The following is a 12,644-nucleotide window of genomic DNA, read 5'->3' as shown; positions in this document are numbered from 1 at the left end:
AAGCAATGGTATATCCCACCCAGGTATACCTGGTGCATGAACAACTTACAGTTTCAAAGAGAGGGTCTACTATGGAGAAGCAATATCCAAAGTTTGCAGTGAACTTTAAAGTTCTAATCTGGCACTAAGAGGCTGATGAAGTATGAGCACAAATTTTGCTACAACATGCAATGAAATCACAGCATTAATAACTTACTGACAGAACAATAAAAATAAAATTTTAATGTTCTTGTTTCTTGAATGTACAATCAGTGATAACACTTTTAAAATAAAATCTTCAAAATGAATGACTAAGATTTGATTTATTATTTTATATATCTATTATAAATGTACATATAAAGATATATAATTAGTCTGAACTTAATATGTGTAAATTAATGCAGTCATAACATGTACCTACTTTTCATACTGACAGAAGTCACAGGTACTGGCTGTGTCCTTTGCAAGTCTGTCGACACTAAAATAAAATTTTAACAAAAAATAAAAATTAAAAAAATTAAAAAGTCTTTTAATTAGTTTACTAACATTTACATAAGTCTGAATAATTACTGCGTTACATGTATCCTAACTGCAAAATGCATTATAATTTATAATGAAGGTCATATAAAACTTCAGTGACATGGTTTGGGCAAGTAAAGAAGAAACACAAAAGCACATAAAATGAAACATTATATGCCCATCCAGTGCTTAATAGTTTTTTATGATAATACTCAAATAGTATGATTGACCATGGAGATTACTGAATAGTATGATTGACCTGGTGATTACTGAATAGTATGATTGACCCTGGAGATTACTGAATAGTATGATTGACCCTGGAGATTACTGAATAGTATGACTGACCCTGAAGATTACTGAATAGTATGATTGACATGGAGATTACTAAATAGTATGATTGACCTGGTGATTACTGAATAGTATGATTGACCCTGAAGATTACTGAATAGTATGATTGACCCTGGAGATTACTGAATAGTATGATTGACCCTGGAGATTACTGAATAGTATGATTGACCCTGGAGATTACTGGATAGTATGACTGACCCTGAAGATTACTGAATAGTATGATTGACCCTGGTGATTACTGAATAGTATGATTGACCCTGGATATTACTGAATAGTATGATTGACCCTGGAGATTACTGAATAGTATGACTGACCCTGAAGATTACTCAATAGTATGACTGACATGGTGATTACTGAATAGTATGATTGACATGGAGATTACTGAATAGTATGATTGACCTGGTGATTACTGAATAGTATGATTGACATGGAGATTACTGAATAGTATGATTGATCCTGGAGATTACTGAATAGTATGATTGTTCCTGGAGTTATTGTGTGGAAACAAAACCAGTAACAAGAGATGCGAAAGATGGACAGACAACATCATAATAAAACATCCTCCACCATATGGCTGGCATACAACAATTATGCACTTCGTTTAATATAGTAGAATATACTTACTCTATAGGTAACGGGGTTTTTCAAAATAAAATTTTTGACATCTCAAAGAGCCTGAAATACTTTCTTATTTTCTTGATTCAGTTGGATTAGTAAGCAAGTATTACCTCAAGAACCAAAATCGACAATTCTCCAAGAGGCAAACATGGTGGTAAGTGTGCTAAAAGCCATCCAAACCCAACCCATTTATACCTTGAAATCTGCCTTAAAATATCAACCAAATACACCATTTAGAGAAGTAAAAAAAAAAATCTAGTAAGTTACAACCCCTCCCAGCAATAAGACTCTGGAAATATTTTTTTGTCTCTTCATCAAATTTATAAGATTTCTCAGCAAGGATTATCAGTACAAAGCCTTACCTACCACTGTGGGCACCAACAATTAAACTTACTAAAGTCTCTCTGGTTCTTCTGGTATGGGTAGTGGCCTTTTCCCACGGATGGGATTGTATGCGTTTTGTTCTCTTGTGAATTCATTGTATAGAAATATTACAGACTGTAAACAGATAAAAATCATAACATTATATCAACATCACTTAATTCAATTTTAAAAAATGGTGAAAATTATGTTTGCACTAATAACAATAATGTAATTACTATACTTAACGTGCTTATAAAAACTGTTCAAGACTAAAGTCACCAGCAATTAGACTAACTAATTTTCAAGGACACAAGTTCAATAAATTTGCGTCTTTAGAAAATCAAAGTATTGAGAACAATGATATCTTGGGCAATGTAGGTAATGCTATCTTAAACAGGATCATTGGAATGATTTAAGGAATGCTACCTTAGATAGGATTAAGGGAATTATTCAAGGAATGATACCTTAAACAGGATCTGGATCAAAGGGATGATTCAGGTAATGTTCCCTTAAATAGGATCCAAGGGATGATTATGGTAATATTCCCTTAAATAGGATCCAAGGGATGATTCAGGTAATATTCCCTTAAATAGGATCCAAGGAATGATTCAGGTATTATTCCCTTAAATAGGATCCAAGGGATGATTAAGGTAATATTTCCTTAAATAGGATCCAAGGGATGATTCAGGTAATATTCCCTTAAACAGGATCTAAGGGATGATTTAATTAGGTAATATTCAATTAAACAGGATCTAAGGGATGATTTAATTAGGTAATATTCCCTTAAATAGGATCCGAGGGATGATTCAGGTAATGTTCCCTTAAACAGCATCAAAGGGATGAACGTAACTTGTGAGATGTTCAAAATGATGCTCTTTTTTTGTGAGTTTAAGTAAATACGTACATGTCAGTGGTCTTGACCTTTGGCAGTTAGTTAACTTCATTTGTCAATAAATTATATAAACTATATTTAACTTCATTTGTCAATAAATTATATAAACTATATATGATTTAATAAACATCACGATTTTAATACATTTGGCATGTCTGTTTCCCAATATGTTTTGAACACAAAGAAACCCTAACATCAATACTGAAAGAACCAACTGCATGGTTCCAAAAAGATATAACTGTCGATAAATAATCATATGTCCTGTATTTGTAACATTTCTTAAGTCACAGTGTTAGATTTTTCTCTGAATGTTGTATAGGGAAAGTATTATTTACAAGTTTAGAATTACTTTTAGCTTAAAATGTTTTATGATTTTAACTGATCTGAACATTACATTTCTGCTAAATGAATTTCTTCTTGTTCTTTTCATTTACTAAAAGTTTTATTTTTTATTTGATACATTTAACTTTATGGTATTTTTTTCAAACTGTGTATCAATGTACCATGCAAATCAACAAATCTATTTTTGTAGATGAATTATTTATCCCTCATACTTTCACATACAAGATGCAATCACGATTAGAAAATACTAAGTACGTATCATTAAAGTTTATCTGCATACAATTACGAAAGAGTAATTGATTTTAAAACATCGATGACAAAGCACTAACGTAAAGGTTCTCCAATGATGTTGATGCATTGGAAAAACTGCTGCAATCACAACATGTGACAGTTCAAGAATGGTACCAAAAAAAAAAGAACATGATTACAGTGCAACCCTGCTATAACGCGCTCCGCTATAACGCGAATTCGGATATAACGCGGTCGTGGCGTGGCTCCCAAAATTTCATATATTCATTCGCACATGAAAAAATATTTTTTGTTCAAAGTACATGAGATAGTGAATAACAAATTTATTATCATTATGGGGATGAGATCACGTATGAAGTCGAATTTAATATGATCATGGCATGGTTCCTGAAATTTTAAATACATGTATGTGCATATTTCTCGTACTGGGAAAAAATATTATTTTTAAGTATGAGAAATAGTGTGTAAAACGTTTATTATCATTTTGGGGAAGAGTTCGCGTATGAATTTTAATATAATACGATCGTGGCGTAGCTTCTAAAATTTGACAATATCACCAGGTTCTTGAAGTGTTATGCCAAAATAAACATTATCGGACATGTTATCAGTAAACAATTTCTGCTTTATTAGCTGGAAATTGAAATGGTATGAAATTGTACATGCGTTCAGCTTTAAAAATTTTTTTTTATAATAGTGACTTGTGACCATTGCAGGCCTACTGCACTTAGTTCTCGGGTTTTACATGTGAATGGGGTTTGCTTAAGAACTCGTTATTAATTTCCTATTGTTTTTTTATAAATTTTTGGTAATGCAAGTTCACAAATTCAATTCGTTCTATGCACTTTGCGCAAAAAAAAAATATTATCATTTTGGGGAAGAGATCATGTATGAATTCGAGTATAATACAATCGTGGCATGGTTCCTGAAATTTTAAATACATGTACATGTATTTTTCTCGTACCCGGAAAAATACTTTTTAAAAGTAAGAGAAATAGTGTGTAAAACATTTATTATCATTTTGGGGAAGAGTTTGAGTAAGAATTCGAATATAATATGATCGTGGATTGGCTTCTGAAATTTAATAATTTCACCAGGTTCTTGAAGTGTTATGCCAAAATAAACATTATCGGAACTGTTACTTGTAACTGATCGATGAGTAAAGCCAGTAAGTCATCTTTGTGATTGTCTTCAATTAATTCTGTATACCATCGTTGCTCCAACAATAGCCAACATGTGTTTCTTTAAGTGCATACACAAACAAGCAGCAGAAAATGCGGTGGTTGATAAAAGATTATCACAATTTAATAATCATCAAAGAACAAAAGCCGCCAATATGTTTGCTGGGCTTGGTGGTGTTATTAGATGCAATCAGTTGACCAGTAAATAATGTCCACTTTATCAGCTGGAAATTGAAAGGGTATGAAATTGTACATGTGTTCAGCTTTACATTTTGTTCAAAGTGACTTGTGACCATTGCAGGCCTACTGCACTTAGTTCTCAGGTTTTACATGAGTATGGTGTTTGTTTATGAACTATTTTTTTATACAAATATTTTACAATTATGGAAAAACAAGCTCACAAACGCAATTCGTTCTCTGCACTTTGCGCCATGATTAGTATAGTAGTTTTCAGATGTTTCTTTCGATAGTCACAAAATCTGAAGTAAAAGTTATATGCACGCTGAAAGCATGTATTGATTTGTAATTATTCTTGTTGTAGTCGTTCAAACGAATAGGTGTACAAGCGTTACTTATTGGAAATTTGCAATGGATAAATGTACATGGAAACGCATATGAGAAAATTTTAGCAGTATGAAATTTGTACATACACCATTCATAGACCCTGGAATGTAATGAACCGTACACGTGCTTCATCTTTCTTAACCTAATTTTGCTGTTAATTTTTTCCATTGAATTCAGACACATAATGATCAGTGACAAAATTATTAAATAGTTTAAATATGTATGCAATTTTTGCAATGGAATTATATATTTTATGGATCAATTTCAAGCCCCGACGTTATGATATCAGATGGCAAGTAGACGGTGTTGATACTCTCTGTTCATGCCATACATTAGACGTTTAATTCAGATACAATGATCAGGGAAAAAATATTGAATATTGTAAATCAGTGTGCAATTTTTCAATGGAATTACATGCATTATAGATGAACTGAATGCCACGAGAAGCACATTAGTAAACGGTGTTGATACCCTATTCATCATATACTGTAGACATAAATACATGTATATGTGCCAATGAGTTATTCTCTCAAAAAAGTAAAATACTGTCAAACCCCGCTTTAGCGCGCACCTGATGTTAACGTGATCCAATTTTGTGGACCCCAATTATCGCGTTATAGCGGGGTTCCACTGTATTTTGAGTAAAAACTGTTTCTGGTGTCTCTTCCATGTGTAGTTTTTGTTTTGCAATGTACTAATTAGTGTCGGAAAGTAAACGTGCGTCTTATAGTGAGGAGCTTAACATCTGCCAGTCATGAGCTGTTGAGTGACAGTGAGATTATTATGCCAAGTATCAAATCTTTTGTGAACTTTAACAACAGCATGCATAACAACTAGCAGACCTGTAAGTTGACCCTTACAAACTGACTTTTCATTATAGTAATCCATTATAAACCATAGCCGTCAAAATCTAGCTGCCCAACTAGGCTGCGACAGTGAGAAACCTGGTTGCCTGAGACTAATATTTAGTTGCCCTGCACTGTTGGCCAGTGGGTTTTATCAAATTTTTCCTATATAAACCCCACTCTCTAGATAAGTCCAAGTCCTTGGTTGGAACATCAGACTATACTTCCTAAGACAACAAAGTTGTTACAACTGGACATGAAGAAACAAGGAGTACTTCAATTTACACCAAAATTAATGCATGAAATAAATACTTTGACAGTCTGAGTTCGCACAAGACTAACTTCCTATGTAATGTCGTCTTTTAGCATTTCTCAAAATAAACCCACTGGAAACAGAATGGGTTTAAGTAAATGCAATTGATGAGAATCTATGAATATTAAAGTTTTAATCCTATGTTCCTATATCAGTGCTAAAGCCAATTTTCTGAATTTTTCTATCATAACTCTTAACACTTTTGTATGTACAAGACAGCAATGAACATTTAAGTCACCAGGAACTGTTTATGCAAAGTTGCATGCTCCATGCGGCTATGCATGCTCCATGCGGCTATGCATGCTCCATGTGGCTATGCATGCTCCATGCAGCTATGCATGCTCCATGCGGCTATGCATGCTCCATGTGGCTATGCATGCTCCATGTGGCTATGCATGTTCCAGGCTGGTTAGTCAGTGCCGGTGTCAATCATTGTATTGACAAAGGGTTTATTCTGACATCTATATATGTAAGAAAATATACATCCTTGATTTATCCAATAATTATTGCACATTCATAAACATATCAAAATAATATTATAAAATAATTCCTTAAACACCTCATGAACCTTCCTCGAAATTAAAAAACATCATTTTCTTCTAAAGACATTTCTCTTACCTGATTTTTGGACTCCTGAAACAGTTTCTCACTGCTGCCAAGCCACTTCCTAACCTTTGACTCAAAAGATGAAGGAATAATTATTTTTGCAGGATTGTACTGAACACTAAATATTCCTGTGAAAACTTCATAGAAGAGCCTGAAAAAAAAAAAAAAAATCATTTAGATTGGTTTATAATAACAGTTCCAAGTTGAAACAATCTTTTGAAAGGTATGGTTAAAAATACATTTTAAACAGAATGCAATAAAATGTGAGTCAAGAAACATGCAGCAAAATTCTCTGTCCTTCAAACACTTATCCATTAATGTAATCCTACAGTACAAATATCTATTACAACCAACCAACACATATCCATTAATATAATCCTACAGTACAAATATCTAATACAACCAACCAACACCTATCCATTAATGTAATCCTACAGTACAAATATCTAATACAACCAACCAACACCTATCCATTAATGTAATCCTACAGTACAAATATCTAATACAACCAACCAACACATATCCATTAATGTAATCCTACAGTACAAATATCTATTACAACCAACCAACACCTATCCATTAATGTAATCCTACAGTACAAATATCTAATACAACCAACCAACACATATCCATTAATGTAATCCTACAGTACAAATATCTAATACAACCAACCAACACCTATCCATTAATGTAATCCTACAGTACAAATATGTAATACAACCAACCAACACCTATCCATTAATGTAATCCTACAGTACAAATATCTAATACAACCAACCAACACCTATCCATTAATGTAATCCTACAGTACAAATATCTAATACAACCAACCAACACCTATCCATTAATGTAATCCTACAGTACAAATATCTAATACAACCAACCAACACCTATCCATTAATGTAATCCTACAGTACAAATATCTAATACAACCAACCAACACCTATCCATTAATGTAATCCTACAGTACAAATATCTAATACAACCAACCAACACATATCCATTAATGTAATCCTACAGTACAAATATCTAATACAACCAACCAACACATATCCATTAATGTAATCCTACAGTACAAATATCTAATACAACCAACCAACACCTATCCATTAATGTAATCCTACAGTACAAATATCTAATACAACCAACCAACACCTATCCATTAATGTAATCCTACAGTACAAATATCTATTACAAACAACCAACACTTATCCATTAATGTAATCCTACAGTACAAATATCTAATACAACCAACCAACACATATCCATTAATGTAATCCTACAGTACAAATATCTAATACAACCAACCAACACATATCCATTAATGTAATCCTACAGTACAAATATCTAATACAACCAACCAACACATATCCATTAATGTAATCCTACAGTACAAATATCTAATACAACCAACCAACACATATCCATTAATGTAATCCTACAGTACAAATATCTAATACAACCAACCAACACATATCCATTAATGTAATCCTACAGTACAAATATCTAATACAACCAACCAACACATATCCATTAATGTAATCCTACAGTACAAATATCTAATACAACCAACCAACACATATCCATTAATGTAATCCTACAGTACAAATATGTACTACAACCAACCAACACTTATCCATTAATGTAATCCTACAGTACAAATATCTAATACAACCAACCAACACATATCCATTAATGTAATCCTACAGTACAAATATCTAATACAACCAACCAACACATATCCATTAATGTAATCCTACAGTACAAATATCTAATACAACCAACCAACACATATCCATTAATGTAATCCTACTGTACAAATATCTAATACAACCAACCAACACTTATCCATTAATGTAATCCTACAGTACAAATATCTAATACAACCAACCAACACATATCCATTAATGTAATCCTACAGTACAAATATCTATTACAACCAACCAACACCTATCCATTAACGTAATCCTACAGTACAAATATGTAATACAACCAACCAACACATATCCATTAATGTAATCCTACAGTACAAATATGTACTACAACCAACCAACACTTATCCATTAATGTAATTCTACAGTACAAATATCTAATACAACCAACCAACACATATCCATTAATGTAATCCTACAGTACAAATATCTAATACAACCAACCAACACATATCCATTAATGTAATCCTACAGTACAAATATCTAATACAACCAACCAACACATATCCATTAATGTAATCCTACAGTACAAATATCTATTACAACCAACCAACACCTATCCATTAATGTAATCCTACAGTACACATATCTATTACAACCAACCAAAACTTATCCATTAATGTAATCCTACAGTACAAATATGTATTACAACCAACCAAAACTTATCCATTAATGTAATCCTACAGTACAAATATGTACTACAACCAACCAACACTTATCCATTAATGTAATCCTACAGTACAAATATCTATTACAACCAACCAACACTTATCCATTAATGTAATCCTACAGTACAAATATGTACTACAACCAACCAACACTTATCCATTAATGCAATCATACATTACAAATATATATTACAAATCAACACTTGTCCATTTATGTAATCCTACAGTACAAATATCTATTACAAACAACCAACACTTATCCATTAATGTAATCCTACAGTACAAATATCTATTACAAACAACCAACACTTATCCATTAATGTAATCCTACAGTACAAATATCTATTACAACCACCCAACACGTATCCATTAATGTAATCATACATTACAAATATATATTACAAATCAACACTTGTCCATTTATCTAATCCTACAGTACAAATATGTATTACAACAAACCAACACTTATCCATTAATGTAATCCTACAGTACAAACATCTATTACAACCAACCAACACTTATCCATTAATGTAATCCTACAGTACAAATATATATTACAACCAACCAACACTTATCCATTAATGTAATCCTACAGTACAAATATCTATTACAAACAACCAACACTTATTCATTAATGTAATCCTACAGTACAAATATCATTACAACCAACCAACACGTATCCATTAATGTAATCATACATTACAAATATATATTACAAATCAACACTTGTCCATTTATGTAATCCTACAGTACAAATATGTATTACAACCAACCAACACTTATCCATTAATGTAATCATACAGTACAAATATCTATTACATCCAACCAACACCTATCCATTACAATGATACAAGCCATTCCTACAAAACAAATGTCTAGTCCAACCAACCAACACTTGTCCATTAAATATAACCCATTCCTGTAATACAACTTTTTAGTCCAACCAGCCAATCAACACTTATCCATTAAACATCTACTACTCCTTCCAGCAATACAAATGTCTAGTCCAAACAACACTTATCAATTATAAACAGGCTACCCATTTCTGTAACACAGCTGTCTAGTCTACCATCTAACACTTATCCATTCCACACACACTTAGGCTAGCCATTCATTTAATACAAATGTATAGTCCAGCCAACACTTAATCATTACACACTAGCCATTCCTGAAATACAACTGTATAGTCAAACCAACCAAAACTTACCATTACAAACACAATAACCATTCCTGAAATACAACTGTCTACTCTGCAATCCAACTTACCTCTTTCACACACACACATGCCATTCCTGTTATACAAATGCCTAGTCCAAACAACCAACACTTTTTCCATTACATACACACTATTCAATCCTCCAATACAAATGTCTAGTCTACCAACCAACACTCATCCATTACAAATACACTACCCATTCCTGTGATGCACCTGTCTAGTCTACCAACCAATGCAAGATTTATAAAACAAATACATTCCAGTAATTCTGAAAGGTGTGAAGTACTTAACTATGTTGAGGGAGTTGCACTCCAATAATAAGTAATTATGAAAAGGAAGGCAACAAACAGATCACAGAAAGACACACACATCAATTCTAAGACCAAACAATCCATCCTCATAAGTTAGACATTTTTTTAAAACTTGAAATAGGCAAAGAAAATTATTTTTCTTTAAAAAAAAGTTTATTTTTCATCAACATTTTAACTTACTGTACCAAAATTCATCAACATTTTATCTTATTGTACTAAAATTCATCAACATTTTAACTTACTGTACCAAAATTCATCAACATTTTAACTTACTGTACCAATATTCATCAACATTTTAACTTATTGTACCAAAATTCATCAACATTTTAATTTACTGTACCAAAATTCATCAACATTTTAACATATTGTACCAATATTCATCAACATTTTAACATACTGTACCAACATTCATCAACATTTTAATTTACTGTACCAAAATTCATCAACATTTTAATTTACTGTACCAAAATTCATCAACATTTTAACATATTGTACCAATATTCATCAACATTTTAACATACTGTACCAAAATTCATCAACATTTTAATTTACTGTACCAAAATTCATCAACATTTTAACTTATTGTACCAAAATTCATCAACATTTTAACTTACTGTACCAATATTCATCAACATTTTAACTTACTGTACCAATATTCAGCAACATTTTAATTTATTGTACCAAAATTCATCAACATTTTAACTTACTGTACCAATATTCATCAACATTTTAACTTACTGTACCAATATTCATCAACATTTTAACTTACTGTACCAAAATTCATCAACATTTTAACTTACTGTACCAATATTCATCAACATTTTAACTTACTGTACCAATATTCATCAACATTTTAACTTATTGTACCAATATTCATCAACATTTTAACATACTGTACCAATATTCATCAACATTTTAACTTACTGTACCAATATTCATCAACATTTTAACATATTGTACCAATATTCATCAACATTTTAACATACTGTACCAAAATTCATCAACATTTTAATTTACTGTACCAAAATTCATCAACATTTTAACATATTGTACCAATATTCAGCAACATTTTAATTTATTGTACCAAAATTCATCAACATTTTAACTTACTGTACCAATATTCATCAACATTTTAACATATTGTACCAATATTCATCAACATTTTAACTTACTGTACCAAAATTCATCAACATTTTAACATATTGTACCAAAATTCATCAACATTTTAACTTACTGTACCAATATTCATCAACATTTTAACATATTGTACCAATATTCATCAACATTTTAACTTATTGTACCAATATTCATCAACATTTTAACATACTGTACCAAAATTCATCAACATTTTAACTTACTGTACCAATATTCATCAACATTTTAACATATTGTACCAATATTCATCAACATTTTAACTTACTGTACCAATATTCATCAACATTTTAACTTACTGTACCAATATTCATCAACATTTTAACTTACTGTACCAATATTCATCAACATTTTAACTTACTGTACCAAAATTCATCAACATTTTAATTTACTGTACCAAAATTCATCAACATTTTAACATATTGTACCAATATTCATCAACATTTTAACATATTGTACCAAAATTCATCAACATTTTAACTTACTGCACCAAAATTCATCAACATTTTAATTTATTGTACCAAAATTCATCAACATTTTAATTTACTGTACCAAAATTCATCAACATTTTAACTTACTGTACCAAAATTCATCAACATTTTAATTTATTGTACCAAAATTCATCAACATTTTAACATATTGTACCAATATTCATCAACATTTTAACTTATTGTACCAAAATTCATCAACATTTTAACATATTGTACCAATATTCATCAACATTTTAACTTACTGTACCAAAATTCATCAACATTTTAATTTATTGTAC

General features: G+C 31.2%; 1 protein-coding gene across 2 annotated transcripts in view; it reads right to left on the bottom strand.

Moving 5' to 3' along the window:
• Positions 1 to 12,644, bottom strand: part of LOC149792600 (uncharacterized) — a 75,852-nt gene that overhangs the window by 37,863 nt on the left and 25,345 nt on the right. For both annotated transcript variants that reach the window (XM_089971218.1, XM_089971217.1), the window contains exons 4-6: positions 6,829 to 6,967; positions 1,859 to 1,962; positions 401 to 457 (exon numbers count right to left, since the gene is read on the bottom strand). In XM_089971218.1, the coding sequence (XP_089827344.1) occupies positions 401 to 457; positions 1,859 to 1,962; positions 6,829 to 6,967 (300 nt within the window). The remainder of the gene's footprint in view (positions 1 to 400; positions 458 to 1,858; positions 1,963 to 6,828; positions 6,968 to 12,644) is intronic.

This window comes from Sinohyriopsis cumingii, chromosome 9 (genome assembly GCF_028554795.1).
Source record: "Sinohyriopsis cumingii isolate HCF-2022 chromosome 9, ASM2855479v2, whole genome shotgun sequence".
Taxonomy (NCBI): domain Eukaryota; kingdom Metazoa; phylum Mollusca; class Bivalvia; order Unionida; family Unionidae; genus Sinohyriopsis; species Sinohyriopsis cumingii.
Note: the sequence above shows the minus strand (reverse complement) of the source record. Positions and strands in the feature narration are given on the sequence as shown.